Source organism: Hyaena hyaena, unplaced genomic scaffold (assembly GCF_003009895.1).
Source record: "Hyaena hyaena isolate Hyena2069 unplaced genomic scaffold, ASM300989v1 scaffold_216, whole genome shotgun sequence".
NCBI classification, from domain to species: Eukaryota; Metazoa; Chordata; class Mammalia; order Carnivora; family Hyaenidae; genus Hyaena; species Hyaena hyaena.
Genome location: NW_024080848.1, coordinates 1,999,489 through 2,022,838, shown reverse-complemented (window position 1 = coordinate 2,022,838; position 23,350 = coordinate 1,999,489). Strand labels below are relative to the sequence as shown.

At 39.3% G+C, this 23,350-nt stretch overlaps 1 protein-coding gene across 1 annotated transcript in view; it reads right to left on the bottom strand.

Annotated features, from left to right (window-relative positions):
- The window catches only part of NEK10 (NIMA related kinase 10), a 209,022-nt gene that overhangs the window by 135,900 nt on the left and 49,772 nt on the right, over window positions 1-23,350 (bottom strand). Inside the window, exons 20-21 of the mRNA XM_039242719.1 lie at window positions 20,727-20,848; window positions 20,489-20,591 (exon numbers count right to left, since the gene is read on the bottom strand). Of these exons, the coding sequence (XP_039098650.1) occupies window positions 20,489-20,591; window positions 20,727-20,848 (225 nt within the window). The remainder of the gene's footprint in view (window positions 1-20,488; window positions 20,592-20,726; window positions 20,849-23,350) is intronic.

Below are 23,350 nucleotides of genomic sequence, written 5' to 3'. Positions count from 1 at the left end.
TGAGAGAGAGAGAGAGACAGCATGAGCAGGGGAGGGTCAGAGAGAGAGGGAGTCACAGACTGAAACGGGCTCCAGGCTCTGAGCTGGCAGTCAGCACAGAGCCCGACGCGGGGCTCGAACCCACGAACCGCGAGATCATGACCTAAGCGAAAGTCGGACGCTTAACCAACTAAGCCACCCAGGCGCCCCAGACAGTCACCTCTTTGACCTCAGCCACAACAACTTACTAGACACATAGCGGGAGGCAAGGGAAACAAAAACAAACATCACAGGACCTCACAAAAGATAAAAATCTTCTGCACAGAGAAGGAAACAATCCGCAAAACTAAAAGGTAGCCTAGGAGAAGATATTTGCAAATGATATATCGGATAAAGGGTTAGTATCCAAAAATCTGTAAAGAATCTATCAAATTCAACACCCAAAAAAACCAAATAAACCAATTAAGAAATGGGCAGAGGATATGAATAGACATTTTTCCAAAGAAGACCTCTAGATGGCTAACAGACACATGAAAAGATGCTCAACCTCACTCATCATCAGGGAAATACAAATCAAAACCACGATGAGATATTACCTCACATCTATCAGAACGACTAAAATTAACAACAGAGGAAACAACAGATATTGGTGAGGATGCAGAGAAAGGGGGAACCCTCTTACACTGTTGGTGGGAATGCAAACTAGTGCAGTCATTCTGGTAAATAGTATGGAGTTCCTCAAAAAGTTAAAAATAAAACTCTCCTACAACCCCACAATTGCACTACTAGTATTTACCCACAGGATAAAAAAAAAAAAAACATGGTTTCGAAGTGGTACATGCACCCCCATGTTTACAGTAGTATTATCAACAATAGCCAAACTATGGAAAGAGTCCAGTGTCCATCGACTGATGGAAGAATAAAGAAGATGTGTATATATACAATGTACTACTACTCAGACATCAAAAAGAATGAAATCTTGTCATTTGCAATGACATGGATGGAGTCAGAATATATTAAACTAAATGAAATAAATCAGTCAGAGAAAGACAAACACCATGTGATTTTCCTCATACATGGAATTTAAGAAACAAAACAGATGAACATATGGGAAGGGGAAAAGGAAAGAGAGGAAAGCAAACTGCAAGAGACCAAATAATAGAGAACAAACTAAGTATTGATAGAGATAGGTAGGGGGTGGGCTAAATGAATGATGGGTATTAAGGCGGGCACTTACTATGAGGTGCATTGTATGTTATATGTAAGTGACAAATCATTAAATGCCACTCCTGAAACCGATATTACATTATATGTTAACTAAAGGATTGAAATGAAAATTTGAAAAAAACAGCAAAAATAGTAGAGTACAATAATAAAATCTGAATTAAGTTAACAAATGTAAGTATAAGATAATAAACAGTTGAACAACTGATACATATCCTTATTCAGTCTTCATAGCCACTCATATTAGAATTTGTTATTAAAATTTGTTATTGAAAACTGAAACTAAGGCTCAGTTTACTCAGAGATTGAGTAACTTGCCTAAGGTCTCACAAGGAGAAATTAACAGTCAGATGTGAATCTGTCTTATCAAAATCTTAAAATCCTTACCAAAACATAATACTAACAACAAAGAAAAGTTAGGCCCAGATCATTTCAATAACAAATTCTATCAAACACTTAAGGAATAAATATCAATTCTGCACAAACTCAACCAGAAAATACAAGATGAGAGAATACTTCCCAACTCAATTTATAAAGCCAACATTACTCAGAGACCAAAGCCAAAAACATTACAAGAAAAGAAAAATGCAGAAGCGTATCCCCCATGAAAATAGACACACACACACACAAAATCAACAAAATGCAGGCAAATAAAGTCTAGAAACAGATAAAAAGCATAAATACATAGGGACCGTTATGCCAGAAACATATGGCTGATTCAACATTTAAGAATCAATCAGTGTACAGGGGCGCCTGGGTGGCTTAGTCGGTTAAGCGTCCGACTTTGGCTCAGGTCATGATCTCACAGTTCATGGGTTCAAGCCCAGCGTCGGGCTCTGTGCTGACAGCTCATAGCCTGGAGCCTGCTTCAGATTCTGTGTCTCCCTCTCTCTCTGACCCTTCCCCGCTCATGCTGTCTCTCTCTCTCTCTCTCTCTCTCTCAGAAATAAATTTAAAAAAAAAATTAAAAAAAGAATCAATCAGTACAGTTCACCAAATCAACACAATAAAGGAAAATCATATAACCATATGTATAAAACGGATTTGACAAAATTTACCATCTATTCTTTTCAGAAATGTATAAATAGATGTGCATTTCCCTAACTTGATAAAGGGCATCTACAAAAAACTATACCTAACTTTCTACTTAATCCTAAAAGATTAAATATTTTTCCTTTAAGTTCAAAAACAAGGCTGGATGTCAACTAGACTTGTTGTAGTGATCATTTCACAATATATAAAAATACCAGATTATTATGTTGTACATCTGAAAGTAATATATGTAAAATATGTCAATTTTATCTATTAAAAAATAAAACAAATAAATAAAAGATGTGGCAAATTTGTTAATCTATTGATGTAGATGTTGAAGAGACTGTCACATTAGCACATTTTTTAATGTGCCCTTGATAACTGGATTTTTAAAATAAAGCAGAACCATTTTTGTTTTATGTTTCCTTCTGAAAAAGATGAAGACCAAGAGGAAGAAGAACAGAGACAAAGATGAAGAAGAAGAAAAATGAGGAGCAGGAAACATATGAGTGCAGTGACAAAGAAACAAATATCTAGGAATAATATGACAAAAGGATGAAAGATCTATGCAGGGAAAATTATAAAATTTTATTACAGAGTCATGAGGGAAGGCCAAACTAATGGAGAGAAACTCCAAGTTCAGGAATTGGAATTCTCAATATTATAAAGATGTAGAGATGCCATTCTTCTTAAACTAACTTATGTAATCCAATGAAATGCCTCCAAATATTTTGGGTAGGATCTCACACATCAAGTGTAAAATTAGCATAAAAATAGGAAGGACCAAAAGAAGCCATGGATTTTGATTAAAAGACAACAGAGTTTCCTACAACATATTAAAAATTATTTGAAGGTATTATAATTAAGACAAGGTAGTATTAACTCAAGGATACAAGAAGAAGAAAACAGAAAAAAAGAAGAAAAGAAGATAAGGCAAGAATGTCTACTCTCACAATTCTTACTGAAGATTGTACTAGAGGTCCAAGTAAGGACCATATCTGCATGCAAATTTTTGCAAACAGAATTTTTCATTTCTCTTTAATGAATTTCTTGGAGTGAGATTATTGGATGATACAATAAAAAGGTTGTATTTTTCAAAAACCATCAAACCAAAATATTTTCCAATGTTTTCTCACCAGAAATGTATGAGTTCTAGTTGTTTCTACATCTTCTTTGCCATTTGGTGTTGTCAGGTTTGTTTGTTTATTCATTTATTTATTTACTTTTTTGTATGTATATATTTTTTGTATGTATATATTTTTAAGCTCTAGGCCCAATGTGGGGCTTGAGCTAACCATCCTGAGATCAAGAGCTGCATGCCCAGTGGCCACTGGGTGACTCAGCTCGTTAAGTGCTCAACTCCCATACTAGGCGTGAAGCCTACTTAAAAAAAAAAAAAGAAAAAAAAGTTGCATGCTCTACCAGCTGAGCCATCTAGGTGCCCCTGTTATCAGTTTGTTTTGTTTGAGAGACAGAGTGTGTGCAAGAAGGGGAGAGGGGCAGAAGGAGAGAGAGAGTCCTAAGCAGGCTCCACACTCAGCACAAAGCCCAATGCGGGGCTCCATCCCATGACCCTGAGATCATGACCTGAGCTGGACTGCGTCTATGTAAACACTGAAAAGAGCTGCAGTGTCCAAGGGGCTTGGGCTTAAAAATATTAGAGATCAAGATTTTATCAGATCCATGACCAAAATTTTAAAAAGAAGTCAGAATGTAAAATAGCAGCTCCGAGTAACTTCTTCAAGTTTTATCTTCTTCGGAAGTTGACTCCATTCAGTTTGCTTCGTCCTTGGAGGCTTCATCTAACTTGTCCACAAGATCTGGAACTTCATCCTTTTCCACCCCTCCAGTAGCGAGTGGTGCTCTGCAGATCATGTGGGTAGAGCTTCAGTCAGTCCACTTAATCCAGTCAGACTGTCTGCACCACTTTTGTTTGAGATACTGGGGAGTACTTTTGTCAGTGTGCCATGGTGAGGTGCTCGCTGCCATCAGGGAGGCCTGAACTTTAGGTGTGTTAAAGTATATCACTGCTCCTTGGTTTGTGAACATGTTCACTTCGTCAATACCAGAGATATTGTGGGCAGCCTGGGTGGCTCAGTCGGTTAAGTGCTTGACTTCAGCTTAGGTCATGATCTCACAGTTTGTGGGTTCGAGCCCCATGTCGGGCTCTGTGCTGACAGCTAGCTCAGAGCCTGCTTCAGATTCTGTGTCTCCCTCTCTCTGACCCTTCCCTGCTCACGCTCTCTCTCTCTCTCTCTCTCTCTCTCTGTCTCTCAGAAATAAATAAAACATTAAAAAAATTTTTTTTAAATAATGACAAGAGATATTGTTTACCCCTAACTTCCTGAAGGAGAACTGAAACTTTTTATCAGCTGCTGTAACCATTTTATGAGCCACCTTCTTTGGGTAAGCAGCTCCTCCCCCACCAATGTGCACTTGTGCTTGCAGCTTGGTGAGTTTCTCCTGGGTCATGATAGATTCCTTCATCTTGTTGGAGCAGAAATGGGACCGTGAGGGACGCCAGGGTCAATGCTTCTATTTTTGTTTATTTAATATTCCTTGATGTATTCAGGGTCTATCATGCCTAACTAGTATGCAAGATCCATACTTTGTGTTTTTATCACTATATATTGACAGATACATATATCTTTTGATACATATATAGTTGACCCTCGAACAATGTGAGGGCTAGGGGTGCTGATGCACAGCACAGTAAAATATCCATTTATAACCTTTTTTTCATATTTTATTTTTGAAAGAGAGAGAGAGCATGAGCAGGGGAAGGTCAAAGAGAGAGGGAAACACAGAGTCTGAAGCAGGCTCCAGGCTCTTAGCTATCAGCACAGAGCCCGACATGGGGTTTGAACACATGAACCATGAGATCATGACGTGAGCCAAAGTCGGACGCTTAACTGAATGAGCCACCCAGGCACCCCCCATATATAACTTTTGGCTCCTCCAAGACCTTACTAATAGCCAACTGTTACCTAGAAGCCTTATAACATAAACTATCAATGAACATGTATTATGTACATTATATGTATTATATATTCTATTCTTACAGTAAAGTAAAGGTAGACCCCAAAAATGTTATTAAGAAAATAGTAAGGAAGAAAAAATATGTTTAGAACCCTGTACAGTATTTATTTTTAAAAAATCCATGTATAAGTGGACCCACATAGTTTAAACCCATAGTGTTCAAGGGTAAAGTGTATATGCATGTCTGTCTGTCTATCTGTCTATCTATCTATCTAAATATCTATTTATCCTCTCAGTCCAGTAGTAGGAATGAGAAATAAAAGAGGGCTAAGCTTTAGAAAGTGTTCTAAGACTATCCACCAGTCAGATGGCTTGCTACAATCTTCCCATTCCTCTATTATGTATTGGAGAAAATTAGTAGAAATAGTACAGTATATCAATGTTTTTAGGAGCTTGCTAGAATTTTAGCACACGGAGACTTCATGAACTTAAAATCTAAAAAAGTACTTGGACTTTTAGTTCTAGGTCTTCATAGAAATTATCTTCTTTTTATAAAAATGCCATTGATTTTGAAAGGCAAAAACCAAGGAGTGGTATTCACAAAAACTCTACCCACTCCATGTACGGAAGTTAACGCCAGATGTCTGCAACAACACAGACGGTCGAAAGTATTCACGAAGGGATCAAAAGCTCATATTGTTTGGCCATTTGGAAAATTTTGGTAGTAGCAGTAATGTTTCTACTTCTCTTTCTACCTTTGTGGTCATATTTGGAGTAGAGGAAAAGGATTTATTTCAGAAACTGTGGTCATAAAAGCATTCATGTGCTATCATAGAAATTCAAAATGGCAACAGATAACATTATACATATAGCATATATGTCAAAGAAATGGGTAAAACAATCTCTCCCTTGATAGAACAAATGATCCAGGAAATGCTAAAACTGTAGCCTGTTTGCACTACAGCCTCTAGCTGTTGACCTCTAGATGGAAAAGGTGCGTGGCCTCTGGTTGAGTCTCTAGATTCTTGATCTGTCATTTACCATCTATGTGACATTGGACCCATAACTCAACTACTCTGTTTTCTCAAATACAGCTTATGAAACTCATCTTTTGCAAGGAGTTGCTCCAAAAACTTGACACCAGATGAGAAGTATTTTGTAATATAGAACACCTATAATGTATTCCCACCCCTCCCCAACCCCACAGGGAGCTGTCACCCACTACCTGTGTTGGTAGTTCCCAAATTCACAGCCACTCCACTCCATCCCCAGCTCTAGGTGGCACCTGGCCCTTCACACCCCAGACTGAGCTTATTATTCACGGTCATCTGGGACAACACAAAATAGAGATGGCATCTCATCTGCTCCATTTTCTTGGCTTGCAAATCTCTGCCTTTTCTCTTTTGCCTCAGCTCTTGTATCTGAATCTCTCTTTTGATTCTGTGACTACAGTTTAAATGTGCCAGGAGCCTAGGCCTCCCTCTTCCTACAAGAACCTAGGTGCATCCCATCAGGAAGCTTTTCCTTCTAATCCATTCCACAGAGTGTTTAACAATGGAACAATCTATGAGCCCCTGTCTTCATCACAGCAAGCCCCATAAAAGTACCAGAACATCTCCTGATTGCAATGGTTTATCAAGTTTCCAGCTGCCCTGTGCCTTCAAGACTGTCCATTTATTCATTGATTTCACATATTTGTCCATAAATATACACTAATTTATCTACTGGGTGTCAGGTACTGGGCTAAGTACTAAAGATAAGATAGGAAGCAGATCGGAAACTATCTATATTGACATAGCCCACAGGGCTCCATGGTAGAGATACACATTAAACAAAGAATCACACATATAAATTTATAATTGTGATAAGATCACTGAAAATCAGGTAGATATATGATGTTATGAGAGTAACATAGGAGACATAGGTGATCAGGAAAATCTTCTGTGATAAAATGGTGACTGAGTTAATATCTGACAGAGAACAAGAGTTAACTAAGTAAGAAGAGAAAGTGGAGAAGAAACAGCAGAGGACCCTGCATGTGCAAGGGTCCTGTGATCAAGGAGACATGATCCATTAAGGAACTGAGGGAAGGTCCTGTGATCAAGGGAGCATGGTCCACTGAAGAACTAAGAAATGGCCAGGTGGGTTAGAGGGTAGAGAATCAGGGATATGGCCAGATGATGCAAGACCCTGCAGGCCATGTTCACATGGCTGACCCCTGTCAATACTGCCCAACTTAAAATGTTCACCTCAACAAAACTACTAGATTCATCCTTACACAGTACTTGGTTATGAGCACCCCATGCCCTCAAGGATGCCTTTGCCTTTACCTGAAACAATCTTTCTGAGGAAATATTATAAAGAGAAGTGGGGGGCACCGGAGTGTCTCAGTTGGTTAAGCGTCCGACTTCAGCTCATGTCATGATCTCACAGTTCGTGGGTTCGAGCCCCGCATCAGGTTCTGTGCTGACAGCTAGCTCAGAGCCTGGAGCCTGCTTCAGATTCTGTATCTCCCTCTCTCTCTGCCCCTCCCCCACTTGTGCTCTGTCTCTCTCTCTCAAAAATAAATAAATTATAAAAAACAATTTAAAAAAAGAGAATTGGCAAAGAGATGAACACTAGAGCCAGATGTGGTCAGTCCCTGGCACTGCCAACCTATTAGTTGGGTGAATTAAGCAAGTTTTCTAACCTCTCTAACTCTTCCCATTTTCTGTGAAGATGGGAATGTGCCTCAGATACTGGATGAGGTAATGAACATAAAACTTTCATCCCATAGTAAATGCTTTAAGAGATGTAGCCATGGGTGGTTATTCCTTTCCTTCAAAGCACAGTGAAAATTTTTACCATCATAAAAGTGTCTTCCCTGAGTAAAATAAAAAACGATGAATGACTATATCAATTTCAGGAACTGATCAATTGAAATCTCTATTATGCTAGGCAATGACAGAGGCATCTACATGAGCATAACTGCAGAACAGTCCAGAAAGATGTCCACCTTGCAACCCCCTCCCATCTACCTTTCTACGCTTTCCTCCTGACTCAGTAAATAAAGGCCAACCTCTCACTTCCACAGCAACAAGATCACCAGTAACACGCTCTCTGTCCAGGGCTCTGGGTGGGATTAGGAGGACGTTTCCAGAAAGATGCGCAACAAACCCCTGCCTCATTGGCATTTTCTCCTAAGAAGGCTACTCAAATTTCTAATCCTTGCCCTCCAACCTCCCGTTGACCCTCTCACAAATGAAGCTCAGCTGTTATTAATATTATTATTTCTAATTCAACAAGTAGAAAAATCAAGTCAAACATAGAATTTCCTACACAAAGGAAAAGGGGCAGTTTAATGCTGGTGTACAGTGAGTTCGTCCACTATGCCACTGACTCTTCCAAAGGTTCCGTCCCCAGTGCAGGCCCTTCCCTGGATGAGACAGAGTGAAAGTATTTCTCTTTCTCAACAGCATCATTATTTGATTGATTTTTATTGATTCAGGTATCTGAGATAACAAAGAGCTCTGGGATGACAAATTCAAGACCTGATACAAAAGTACTTTCTGAATTACAGGTAGCCCCATTTCTTTGGTGCACACACATCATGTCACACTTTCAGAATAATATCTATTAGTAGACTAGGCTCTTGGGGAAACTAGTGTCCTTACTAAGTAGGGGCTCTTCTAAAATCATTTTTCAATGTGGGGCTTGTTCTGCTTATGATTACTTGGAATAATGAATGAAGCTTTAAACAAATAGTTTTGATATTAAATAGGAATGCTAAAGGTCAAATTCTTATAAAAACAGGAAGTCAGGCTCTTGCTGTCTCTCTCTCTCTCTCTCTGTCACACACACACACACACACACACACACACACACACACAGATTATGACATGATTCTAGAGCCTGAAAGTCTCCAATGGTTTCAGTACCCTTAGGGGGCTGGGCAGACTGGTCAGATGCGTAGTACCGTGTACTGTTGAATTAGTCTCTGTAGAAATAGGTACCCCCCTACCCCCCTCTTCACCATGCTGCTTCAGAGAACACACTTTGGGAAAACTCACAGAATGAAAATCTCATGTCCAGAACACACCAGATTCTACCCTATACATTAAAAATTTCTCAGAGAACTAAATTATAACCCAATATGCCCATATGAAAATATACACTAAAACAAGCTTTATTATCCTTGGTCTTTGATGTTTTTATAGGTCTTATGAACCCAACATTGAGAAGATTTTAGTTCCACTTTTCTCCTAAGATGGTAAAGGCTCAATGCCTCCTTATTCGCTCATGCAGTTGATTATAATGAGTTCATCTCACTGGAAGGACATAACAATCATCTATCTGGTCAAGACCAGAGCTTTCAGGACACCCTGCTCAAACTTTCTTGGGACTGCCATTCTCACCTTTTCCTCAAAGCCAACTGCTGTTCAAATCTCAGAACTGCAGAATGACCCACTGGTCATAAATTTCTTAAAATTTATTTTTAGAAATTAGATTTGACTGAAATTGCTTCAATGCTGCCTTACTTCACATGACCTAGCAGCGATATAAGGAACCTAGTCGGACTGACAGAAAATATTCTTGCTTCCTTAGTGACATGAAGGCGATTTGCTGGCTAAGAGAAACTCCAGAAATTGTGTAGCCACCCTTACTCCACAGGTGCTATGTGGGTATCCAACACAAGTGACTCAACATTCTGGAGTCTTTTAAGTTAATCTTTTAACTCAAAGTTCTGTCCTGGCTTAAACTCAAATAGATACCATATCTGGTTAATGAGACATAAAACACAAAAGGTTCAAAGCGAGACAGGTCAAGAGACCTACAAAAGCTACAAACAGCCTCTTATGTGCCTATTTAATGAGGAGATTTTAGAAGTATAGGAAAGAATATGCATATAAGGACTTTGATTTCCCTGTCAGCAGTGCAATGCTAATTCATTTTTTCCTATAATGACCTGGATTTCTCAGCAGCAGTTGAGCCAACCAATAACAATTAAAATCCTTTAGTCCCCTAGAAAACAATTAAAATGCCAAGATTCTAGCACTATAAGAGAGTCTAATTTGATTTCCCAGGCTTTGTTGGCATTCAAAAAAGGAATGTCCTTTTGTGCTTCCTGAGATGCTGGCGAGAACTGCTTGTACCTTTCCCCATTTACATACCTGATTTTCACCTTAATCCTCAATCCCTCTTACATGAAACACTCTTCCCACAAAATCTCAGCTGTCAGATCAAGATCTCAAACCCAGGTATGTTCCCTAATCATTACGTTTTATTTGTAACTGACTTGTAAATATTTCTATGTGGGGGTGTTTTAGTCTATTTGCTCATTCATGTATCCATTTATTCAATAAATATTATAAAGTGCTTTCTGAGAAACAAAGTCAAGAAAACCACTGAGCTATGTGCTGTAGAAAGGTCAGCCTGGTATAGTACTAAAGGTGACCAGAAACAGAACGTATCAGATGTGGACATCAAAGATACCATCTGGAGGGATGGTATTTGAATTGAGTGGCAGACGGCATTCCAGGCAGAGAGAGCACCATGTTGGAAGTCACAGAGGTATAAAACCACAGCATGGTCTGTTCAGGAATGAGCAATTTGTCCCATGAGGCCAGAGAGGGCAAAGGTGAGATCGTGAAGGAAGGACCTTGGGTGCCCTGAGGAACCTAAACATTACCTTAAATGTCCGAGGGGGCTGCCTGAAGGACTTTAACCAGGAAAGGATATGATCAGATTGCTAAAGCAGTATGTCCAAAACCTTACACCTTAAATGCCCTCACCCAGTTCTCTGCCAGTGGCATCACCATCTCCACAAACCCAGACTCTTTCTCACTGTCCTCACATGGCGTCTTCTAAGTTCTGCATCCCAAATAACTGCTGAATCCAATCCCTCTGCTATATCCTCTTCCCCCACTACCAGAAGTAAAACCTACATCACATCTTTCCTGAACAAACGCAACAGTCTTTGCAAATACTGTGGAGCAGTGCTGGAAAAGCTATTAGCCAGCCCTTTCTCCCTTTCTTATCTCTAACTGTAGAGGCTGAAAGCTCACCTAGATGTCACTCTTATGGCTAAAGGTGGCCACGTGACTTGGCTTTGGCCAACACAATGTAAGACATATAATGGGGACCTTCTGTGAAAGATTTTCTTTAATGATAAAAGTAGATAGCCATTTGAAGAACATAATTATTTTTTTACCCTAGCTGCCATCCTACTTCCGGTCTAAATTTGATAATGATGCTCGGAGCTCTGGCCAATCTGGCGAGGATAATGGAGAGAAAAGAGAGAAATTCCTAGATCATGGATGACCTCCTTGATCTGTTTTTTTTAATGTTTATTTTTGAGAGAGGCAGAGCATGAGCAGGGGAGGGCAGAGAGAGAGGGAGACACAGAATCTGAAGCAGGCTCCAGGCTCTAAGCTGAGCCTAATGTGGGCCTAGAACTTATGAACCATGAGATCATGACCTGAGCTGAGATCGGATACTTAACCAACTGAGCCACCCAGGCACCCCATCTCCTTGAACTATTAAATCAGCACTAGAAGTGCCCACCTCCAGACCCCTTGTTATGAGATTACATGTCCTCATGGCATAGCCATTGTTGGTCTGGCTTTTTGCATCCAAACAGATCTTAACTGATACATCTCCTAAACCTGGGAATCGGTCTCCAATCTTTCTTTATGGTACCCCCTACCTACATTACACTTGCCCTCCACATCCCATCTGATCACAAAATTTCCAGTCTGGAAATTACTAAAGATAAGTCTCTGACCAAACATCAATGTCCAAGCTCCTCAGCCACCAAAGTCTCTACTGTCTGGACACACTGAACGTCCCACTAATCCGTAGGCACACTGTACTGCTTCGGGTCTCTAACCCTTCACATTTGCTGTACTCCCTTCCTGGAATGCTTTCGTACTCCACTCCTCACCTGAAGGCTCCACAGGCAGAGTCAGTAATATATACAATTACAACATATACAATTCCAATATATGCAATTACATAGTAAACAATTATTATAATAATTGTATATTACTATATACAAGTATACGTAATTATAGACTATATATTTTTTCCCAGTTCTCTTGGAAGGAAGAATACATCTTCACCCTTTTAAACTTGCCTTGCTCTGACCAATGAGATCAGGGCAGAAGTTTTAAGAGCTGAAGTATGGTTGCTATGCCTTCTCTTCCCTGACCCTGCAATGTAGAAGTAGGTGGGGAGGAGTTTATAGCCAGCCTGGGGCCCTGAGCACAGCTCCCTTAGTGCTTTATGGTGCATACACAGTGCATGCTAGGACAGAAACCAGCCAGTGTAGACAAACATTTCCTTCCTTCCTTCCTTCCTTCCTTTCTTCCTTCCTCCCTCCCTCCCTCTCTCCTTTCCTTCCTTGTAACTATATTGGGTTATACCTTTAAGGTTACTAATTATTTATTTTAAGTAATCCCTCCACCCAACGTGAGACTCACACTCAATGACCCTGAGAACAAGAGTGGTATGCTCTTCCAACTGAGCCAGCCATGTGCCCCAAGGACAAACTTTTTCTGTAAAGGGCCGGATAACAAATATTAAGGCTCTAAGAACCACACATGGTCTTTGTCACAATTTTCCTTTCTAACAACCATCTAAAAATATAAAACGATCATTAGCTCACAGGGCATACAAAACCAGGCTGTGGTTTGTCATCATTTTAAGCTGCTGAAACTTTCAGGTCACTTGTCACTGCAGCATAACATGACCTATCCCAACCAATATACTACTATTTGCGCAGACAACTTTCTGGTCTTTATCGCCCTGTAATACAATGGTGAGCGCCACAAAGACAGTGCCCACGTCTATCCTGCTTCTTTTGTTCACAGCCAGATGTGTCAGCTCAGGAGTTAACTGCTGAGTGAAGAACTCAACGTCTTTCCCACAAGGCTGAGCTCAAGGAAAAGAGGACATGGCTTTCATCCACCCCTACATGCCTGGCATATGATGGCATTTGATAAGCACTCGAGCGGTTGATAAATGTTCCACTGAGTCAAGTATTTCTTTGTTGCCACTACCAGTAGCAACAGCCAAATATCATTTGAGAAACATGTAGAAGTGTGCACAGCCCGTTTGGTTGTGGGATGAACGTGTGACCTCTTGAGTCATGCACTAAAGCCCATGTATAAAATCTATTACCATAGTTGACTGAGTTTTATTTTTCCCTTTTTTCTTTTTTTAAAATTTGGGATCAGGGAAGAAAATGAGAGCATGAGGGGCTTGCATTAAAATGCGGGTATTTGAAAAGGTCAAGAAATGTGAAAAGGTGGGTCTGCAAGCAAGTTCATTTCCAGCAGACCCCCTCCTTCAGAGCCATTCTGTGGTGGCAGAGTGTGGCTTTTACTTGACAAGTGGCAGCACTTAGGGCTGACCTTGACTATGCTTTGCCCAGTGTGCCCCTGAGTCAGGCCTGTTCCTGTGTGTGGCATCCAAGGTTACAAATAAATGCAGAGGCAAGACCGGGTCATGTTTCACAGGACAAGTCACTGAATATACAGTCTTTTAAATGGAAATATATGTAGACATTAAAATTAGATACCACTTGTAAACCGACACATACCTACATAGCAGTATAATAATAAAAAGTTAATACTTTCTACTCTGCTGCCTTCTGAAGGCAAGGTCCCAGCTAGTGTGATTCCTACAAATAATTGCACACCAAACTCAATCTTAAAACAGTGATTCATCTACATTAAGAAAAAGAGAGGGGCGCCTGGGTGGCTCACTCGGTTAAGTGTCCGATTTCGGCTCAGGTCATGATCTCATGGTTTGTGGGTTCGAGCTCCATGTTGGGCTCTGTGTCGACAGCTCAGAGCCGGAAGCCTGCTTCAGATTCTGTGTCTCCCTCTCTCTCTCTGCCCCTCCCCGCTTCATGCTCTGTTCCTCTCTGTCACAATAATAAACACACATATAAACAAACAAACAAACAAATAAAGTGGCTCAAGGGCACCTGGGTAGCTCAGTCATTAAACATCTGACTTTGGCTCAGGTCATGATCTCACGGTTCATGGGTTCGAGCCCCCATCGGGCTCTTTGCTGACAGCTCAGAGCCTGGAGCCTGCTTCAGATTCTGTGTCTTCCTCTCTCTCTGCCCCTCCCCTGCTCACCACTGCCTATGTCTCTCTCTCTCTCAAAAAATAAACAAAAAATTAAAAAAAAAAAAAAAAACGAAAGAAAAAGAGAAGAGGGTAATTTCATTTTTTCTAAAGCTTCTCTTCTGGTTATATTTTCAATACGTTTTGTCTCATGCATCCTAAACATCACTTGCCAATTCTGTAGGGTTTTCCCTGGCGGTAAATGAGCCTGGCAAGGCTGCCCCTCAGTGGTGACGTGCTTTCCACAGACCACGCCAAAAAAAATACGGGCATCTTACACATTCAGTTTCAAATTAATGCTAAAAGATTTTAATTTCACCATACCCCTCATAAAAATAAAAGTCTGTAGTGTCCACATTTATATCAAGAGTGCTACCCACTAAAAAACATATTTCATCACTATTACATTTAAAGTATCCTTAGAGGTACCCAGGTGGCTCAGTTAAGCATCCGGCTCAGGTCATGACCTCACAGTTAGTGGGTTTGAGCCCCGTGTCGGGTTCTATGCCGACAGCTCAGAGCCTGGAGCCTGTTTCAGATTCTGTGTCTCTCTCTCTCTCTGCCTCTCTCCTGCCTGTGCTCTGTCTCTCTCTGTCTCAAAATAAATAAAACGAAAAAAATTCAAGTATCTTTAAAATAGTGATATTAAATGTCTTTTAGGGGGCCTGGTTGACTCAGTCCATTGAGTGTCCAACTTTTTTCTTTTTTCTTTTTTTTTTTTTTTAATTTGAGAGAGAGAGATAGAAAGAGAGAACATGAGCAGGGGAGAGGGCGGGAATGTCAAGTGCGCTCCATGCTTAACCTGTTGCAGGGCTCAATCCCATGACCCTGGTATTGTGACCTGAACTGAAATCAAGAGTGGGATGCTCAATTGATTGAGCCACCCAGCCACGCAAGTGACTGACTCTTGATTTGGGCTCAGGTCATGATTGCATGGTTGTGAGACCGAGCCCTGTGGTAGGCTCCACACTGGGCATGAAGCCTGCTTATGATTCTTTCTCTCCCTCTCCGTCTGCCCCTCCACTTGTACCCTGGCTCTCACTTTTTCTCTCTCTCAAAAAAATCCCCAAATTTCTTTGTATTATCTTTTTAGTCATAAAATCATTCTACACTCACTGATTATAATAGTAGCACATCAATGCCCTGTCCACATAATTGCTTTAATGGAAAGAAACTAGATCAGGGCAGGATTCTGTTCTGAGGTGTCCCATTGCTTCTTTATTTGAAACTAGAAAAATATTCCCTTATTTAACACGAAAACATTTTGAAAGCTGAATATAACTTTTAAGTTAATAATGCTTAAGTATAAGTCTAATAAATAGTAATAAAAACAAGGTTGGGTAGAATGGCGATGAGGGGCAGGACAGAGAAAAACAAAATAAAAGTTTGTTTATTCTTGTAAAACCAAGTAACCTTTTTTCCCTAGGGAGTCCTTTACAGTTTGAGTGAAAACAAAAATATATATTTTTTATTAAAGTTAGAGAATAAAAATGAAAGTAGGATATTTTCTTATATCTAATTATTTTTTTTAATGTTTATTGATTTTTGAGATTGAGAGAGACAGAGCAAGAGCAGGGGAGGGGCAGACAGAGAGGGAGACACAGAATCCGAAGCAGGCACCAGGCTCCAAGCTGTCAGCACAGAGCCCGACGCGGGGCTCGAACTCACAAACCATGAGACCATGACCTGGGCTGAAGTCGTACACTTAAATGACTGAACCACCCAGGCGCCCTTAAAATTTTTTTTAATGTTTATTTATTTTTGAGAGAGAGAGAAAGACAGAGAGTGAGTGAAGGAAGACGCAAAGAGAGAGGGAGACACAGAATCCAAAACAGGCTCCAGGCTCTGAGGTGTCAGCACAAAGAGTCTAACTCATGGACTGTAAGATCATGAGCTGAGCAAAAGTCAGAAGCTTAACCTACTGAGCCACCCAGGTGCCCCACTACATCTAATTATAGACTTATTAATGTAACTAGCTTGCCCACTTGGGGTTAAAAGGTGGATAGATCATGTCTTCTAGCTCTCAAAATCTTGCTAAAATGAAGGAAAATAAATTTTCTTTGTTAAATTACTATCTCACAAGGACAAGGAGAATGGGCTTGGTGACAACAGAGGACAAGATATTCCAATGCATTTTTCTAGGATGGAAAGCAGATGCAGAATGTACTGAGCAGAAGCCCCAGACCGTGGGTCTGAGAATATGAGGGCCAAAAGGGAGCCCATTCACCCTGCAGAGCCCAGGGTGCCCCACGAGGGAGAAGTGAAGTTAAAAAAAGCTCAAGAGACAGAATTCAGATCAAATCCACAAGTCCCTCCCCACATTCACACATGGCTCTGCCAGTAATTAAGTTCCCTCTGAGACTAGCAGAGAAAGAGAGATTTATTTTCCAAAGACACTGACAGAACCAGAAAGACTCAAAGTGGAGTGTGGATGAACTCCTGGGAACTCAGTGAATGTCTATCAACTGAACTAGCTCCCTGAGCCGGCTGTGTCTACGCTGCTCCCCACATTACAGCAACAGAGAAAAACAGTCAAGATACTGGAGTCGCAGTCTCTGGAAAAAGCTTAGCTAAGAACTTTGGGGTTTCCAAAGGAAAAATGTCACTATGTTCTAACAAAGTCTGTAGATGACAGCCTTAGCTAGAACTCAAAGAGCCTTTAGTGGCCTTTTTTAGTGTCTTTCTCATAAGTATTAAGGGACAGCCTCGAATCAACAGGCATTTGAGAAAAGTCTCCAAAAGGAAAGAGAAACTGAAAAAATAAAAAGAATTAAAAAAAAATAATAATATGGACCCAGAAGACAAAGACACAATGCAGGGCACTGAAGAGAAAAGTCTACATTATCCTAAGGGAGAATAAAATCAAGATTCCATAAGAATGAAATAAAGAACGAAATAAAAGTTGAGGAACTTAAAAGATGTAAAAATCAAAATTAAGGGGCGCCTGGGTGGCTCAGTCAGTTGGGCGGCCGGCTTCGGCTCAGGTCATGATCTCACGGTTCATGGGTTTGAGCCCCGCGTTGGGCTCTGTGCTGACAGCTCAGAGCCTGGGGCCTGTTTCAGATTCTGTGTCTCCCTCTCTCTCTGACCCTCCCCTGCTCACATTGTCTCTTTCTCTCAGAAATAAATAAAATGTTAAAAAATTTTTTTTTAAAAATCAAAATTAAATATTCAATAGAAGCACTAGAAACTTAAAGAAATAACTTAAGTAGAATAAAGAGACAAAGAGCTAAAAACTAAGAGAATAATTATTTTTAATTAGGAGATTATTTGGTATAGAGATCCAAGACTAATAGGAATTCTAGAAACTAAATTAGGGGAAGGGAGAAAAGTAAGGAAGAAATAATGCAGGAAAATTTCCCAGGACTGAAGTTTTAAGTTTGTGTCATTGAAGTGTATGCCTAGTTCCAACCACGCTAAATGAAAAGAGACCCATTGAAAGGAGTGCATAGAGGAGACAACCTAAAAGTTTCTAGAGAAATAAAAGAGCTCATATAACAAGTAATGGGAATCAGAATCTCACTGGTTCTGGGATAATATCCTGCAAACCTGGATACTAGAAGACTACAGTAATACCTTCAAATTTGGAAGGAAAATGACTTCCATCTGAGAATACTACACTCACCCAACTACCAACAGAGTACAAGGGTCCCATAAAAATATTTGTGACATGCAAGCATCCAAAAATTAAAAGATCCCAAATGTTCTTTTCAAGGAAAATACTGGAAGATACACTTCAGCAGAACAGGAGTGATGAATCACTAAATTCTACACCTGAAACTAATATTACACTGTATGTAATTTCAGCTAACTGGAATTTAAATAAAAATTTGAAAAAGGAAAAATAGATAAGTGAAAAGCAAGGGAAAAACACAGGACATAAGAAAGAGAGATTCTAATTAGAAAAAGAGAAAATGGAAGTTTCAGGACAACAGCCGTGCAACAGACTTAAACTCACATCCAGTCTACATTTGCAGCAAGCAGCTATAGGAATTGGGTGTCCAAGAAAACAACATTGAGAGTAACTGCCCTGTTTGACCACATGGAAATAGAATAGAGAGGGCTTTTATAACCCTTTTAGAAGATGTGGGAAGAAGAAGTAATAGGGATGTAGAAAAAGAAAACAAACAAAAAAGAAGACAATTATTAACTCCAAGAAAAACAAAAAGGTCTGTGAGAAAGGAAAGGTGATCAACACTGAACAATAATTATACAACAATAATGTAAACACTGAATATTGACTTAACCACAAATTGTGCAATAACTATGGTAGATTGGGAAAAAGAGGAAATAAGAAAACTAAATCCTCAACTATCACAATAGACAATCAAATGCCAGAAAAAGTTAAAGAGAATTAAAAGTGGTCATTTAAGGAAAACAGAACTGGGGATTGCAAAAGGTGTTTTTTTATCTGATTTTTAGGACTATTTTATTTTGTAAACTATTTTGATGTGCAATACTGATTACAGAAAATAAAATATAAAAATTAATAAGTTAAGTTTGATAGAAAATCAAGCTACAATAAGAGATTAACCTCAGTGAATTCAATATAACCAAAAGAAATAATTACAGCTGATCTTAGTAACAAAATAAAATGCAGCATTGGCTATTACTCAGAAATATGGCCTGAGTAGCCATCAAAGATATCATATACCAATACAGAACAAGTCTGTTCCATCCTATTTAATAATATATAGATATAATAAATTGGATTTTTAACAATGCCCATTAACTTATAAGTTAAAATACCTACAGGTTTATAAATAGGAAAAATTCTTAAGGAAACACAAATCTAATTTAGAAAAAGAAAAAATTAAAAGTTCATAAGCTTTTAAGTAAGATAAGTAAATATTTTATATTATATTGAAATTATAATTAATTTCAAATGATTAGGCAGATGTGTGTCCATGGTGAAGATTCACAATTATTTGGTCTCATTTTATATTTCACAAAGTACTGGCTTAGAAAGATTTCCAAGTAACTTTGCATTGGAAGTTATCTATAGAGTTTCTGTTTGGGTTGCTTTTTATGTTTTAAATGAAAATACAATGCTCTCCAAAAAAAAATCTGGACAATAAATCTAATTGTTGTTACTGAAGACACACAGTTGTGGCAACAGTGTATATTTGGAACTGCCTTTATGAGGAATTAGTTTCTTCTAAAACTAAGTGAATCAGCTTTAAAATGTTATAATGTGTCTCTCACATCATTAACATTTAGGGAAGTGATCTCAAAAGCTGAACGCCTAAGGCAATCCACTGGAGGGCACACAGACAAAAAAAATTGAAATCTGTGATTTTTTTAGTGCACCCCTTTATAGTTTATTTGTAGACTGTATGTACATTATGTCAAATCATTGTACAGTGCTATGTGTATAGAATTTAAGTAAGCATATTATACATTGACAGTGTATCACAAAAAAAATGTTTTACTGATGGAATGTCATGAGCAAACAGTATTTAGAGGCCACTGATTCAGTTATGTGTATCCCTACTTATAGTTGGGGAACGATTCATAGTCTATGAGAGGAACAGAGCTGTTCAGGTGTGAAGAACAGCAGAAAGCTAATATACCAGTTTGGCTAAAAAGTGAATTTTAAGTTATGATTGAGAATTATACAATTGTGGAGATAATAATAAAATTTTATCCAACATCAGACCTATCTGCTGCAGTTGAAAATATTTTGATAAAAACTGATGCAGAAATATACAAATTCCTAGATTTTTCATAGCCCTTGATGTATACATGTGTCACCCATTTAGCACAGTCTACGTTAAAAGAGTTCTAAACAATGTGCTCACGTGAAGTAGAGAAAAAAACCTAGGAACCACTGAATTGGGAATTAAATCCTAAAGCATCTTACCAGTACTCTATTCTCTCATATGGGAAAAATGCAGTTCAATCAAGAACTGCACTGGTGACGCCCAATTCAGTAGCCACGAGTCATACATGTCTGTGTAATTTAGTTAAAATTTAACAGAATTTAAGATTCACATCCCCAGTCACACTTGCCACATTTCAAATGCCCAAAAACCCCACACTGCACAGTGCAGATATAGAACATTCCCTTAAGTCCAGAAACTTCTATTGAACATCTCTGCTCTTGAGTCAGATTCAGGAGTTCCTTAATTAAAAACTTGTAGGATTCTTATACTTACTCACTGTTACTTTGTCCTTATCCCCCAACATAATGTTGTTTGGCGTCAGATCTCTGTGGACAATCCTCTTCTCCTTGTGTAAGTACCGAAGAGCTAAGCACAGCTTGAAACAGCAAATAAAAAACAAATTTTATTTCCCCAAATATACATAAAACCGCTGATGACTACTACACACATCTCTAAGAAATCAGCTCAGAAATTTACTGTTGTTTCTAAATTAATGAAAATAAAAGTGTACCTGTATAAATATTTTCCATAGTCTTTCTTCAGTAAAATGATGTTGTTTTTCCTTCAAAGAACTGAAATGCTCTCCAAGAGGGGCCCCTTCTATAAGCTCCATGACTATATACAACCTATCATCTATAAGAAAACAAGGAAAATCTAACAGAAGTTTAAATTCAATATATTTAGAAAAATACATATGAATCAGAATCCGCGCTTCCCTATGTGTACGCAGGGCACAGTGCTGAAAGAGGTAGAGGGGCTAAGATCCACTCAGCCCTACGGGCGGTAAGGGTGTGGGGCTCTCTGGGCACCTGGAGCCCAGTCTCTTCTGGACACAGATGACAAGTAAGTGATGCCAAGCCCAAGGATCATTTCCTGAAGAAGAGGTACACCCACCTTTCCTCTCAGTAGTTTATAAAGTTTTACCCTTAAATCACATCAGACGTTCAGAAAATTGTATTTTACACTGTCCTGTTGTATAGTCTCATAGATATGCCTACCAGAAGTTTACAATGGAGCCATGCCATGGTCAGACAAGGACACAGCCGAAAACACAACCCATGACAGAAATTTCTGTGATGCCCCTCTAGAGCAGAGAGCGCTGGACTTCCGGTGCTTTCATCTTACGGATCCTGGGAATCTCATAACCAACCGACTGTGTTCATCTCTTTACTTTGGATGCCAAGAAACAAGGTAATTCCACATTCTCCTCCAAAACCAAGGTGAAACTATTAACAATGGTAGTGGTAATGCATACTCTGTGATATTGGGGATGCATATAAAATATGTACATACACGATATTTACAAAAAATGAAATCACATGATACATGTGCTGCCACTTATACTTTTCATTCAACAGCCCTACATATGAGTATACACAAATCCATGCAGTTCTTTCTGTTGGCTTCATAGTCTTCCATAACACAGAGGGGTCATTATTTGTTCTCCTAAAGACAGGCATGTATATTGTTTTCAATTTTTCATTATCCCAAGAAGGATTTAGTGTATGTACTAATCTCACCCCTAGCGTCATTTTCCCCTTCTTCTATTAATGGGCTTTTTCTTTTCTTATTGAAGTATAATTAACATACACGGTCATATTAGTGTTGAGTGTACAGTTCTATACTGTACTCATTGCTCATCATGCTAAGTGTGCTCTGAATCTCCTTCCCCTGTCTCACCCATCCCCCATCCTTGAGCTTCATTTCAAATTTTCTGGCCTTTTAGTTCCTTTTATCACAATTCCCTAATCTATTTTGCCATATTTTAGGGATTTTTTAAGCCACTTCCTATTCTTTTTGGAAGCTGTCAGGTTGTAGAAGTTGTATTTTGTTTCCAAATTAGGATAAAGTTGTATCACTTCAGTAGTGCAAGTCAAAAGCCAATCTCCATCTCTAATGAGAAATGCACGAAACTATAAGAAATGACTCCAATGTCAAGAATTCTATTATCAGGAGGCAGATTTACTGGGCAGTTTCAGCACTGAGTTCCTCTGACTCATCTAGGGGAATGGATAAAATCATAATATGCCACAGGTTTGCATAATAATAGCACTTATAAAGAGGCAATGAGGAAGATTTTTTTTAATCTTTATTTGAGAGAGAGAGAGAGAGAGAGAGAATGAGCGAGCGAGCAGGGGAAGAACAGAGAGAGAGGAAGACACAGAATCCAAAACAGTCTCCAGGGTCTGCACTGTCAGCACAGAGCCCAACGCAGGGCTTGAACCCACAAACAGTGAGTTCATATCCTGAGATGAAGCCGGATGCTTAACTGACTGAGCTACTCAGGCGGCCCATGTCTGATAGTGTTTTAAACATGTGACTTGAGTTTGGCTTTATCTCAACCTTTTGATTCAATATTCCATCTTCCTTGCAGCAAGGGCCTCCCTGAAGAATCAGTCAGGGCTCTATTGCCACCTTGTGGTCATTATCTGAACTTCAAGTGAAAGAAGTATCAAAGATGTAGCCACTCCCAATTTATTTGAGGGGTGAAAAATGCCATCTGAGTCAACAAAATCAATTTTTCATCTTGTCTTGAATAAGCCACTATTCTTGAGTTTGCTTTTTCTCCTTTTTAAGGTTTATTTATTTTTGAGAGAGAGACAGAGACAAGAGACAGAGAATCCCAGGCAAGCTCCTCACTGTCAGCTGGATGTGGGGCTGGAACCCATGAACTGTGAGACTATGATCTGAGCCGAGATCAAGAGTGGGACACTGAACTGATGGAGCTACCCAGGTGCCCCCTACTTTGCTTCTCTCCTGATCCTACTATAGTTTTGTGTGTGCAAGAGAGAGAGAATAGCTAAAATAACGACTTGTTTTGTTCATGAGGTGTTTTTCAGGCAGGAGTCTAAGTACTTTATCACTGTCCTTAGGTCACTGATTATACCACCGCTTCACTGACAGAGAGATGCACAACATCTTCTACAAATAGAATAATTGGAAAAAAAAAAAAAAGAATTGATCGAGCTTATTTTGTGACATTCTAGAGGAAAAATATATAATATAGATACTTTCCCTTAATTAGAAATATCATAAGGGGTCCCTGGGGGGCTTAGTGGGTTGAGCATCCGACTTTGGTTCAGGTCACGATCTCACAGTTTGTGGGTTCGAGCCCCGCATCAGGCTCTGTGCTGA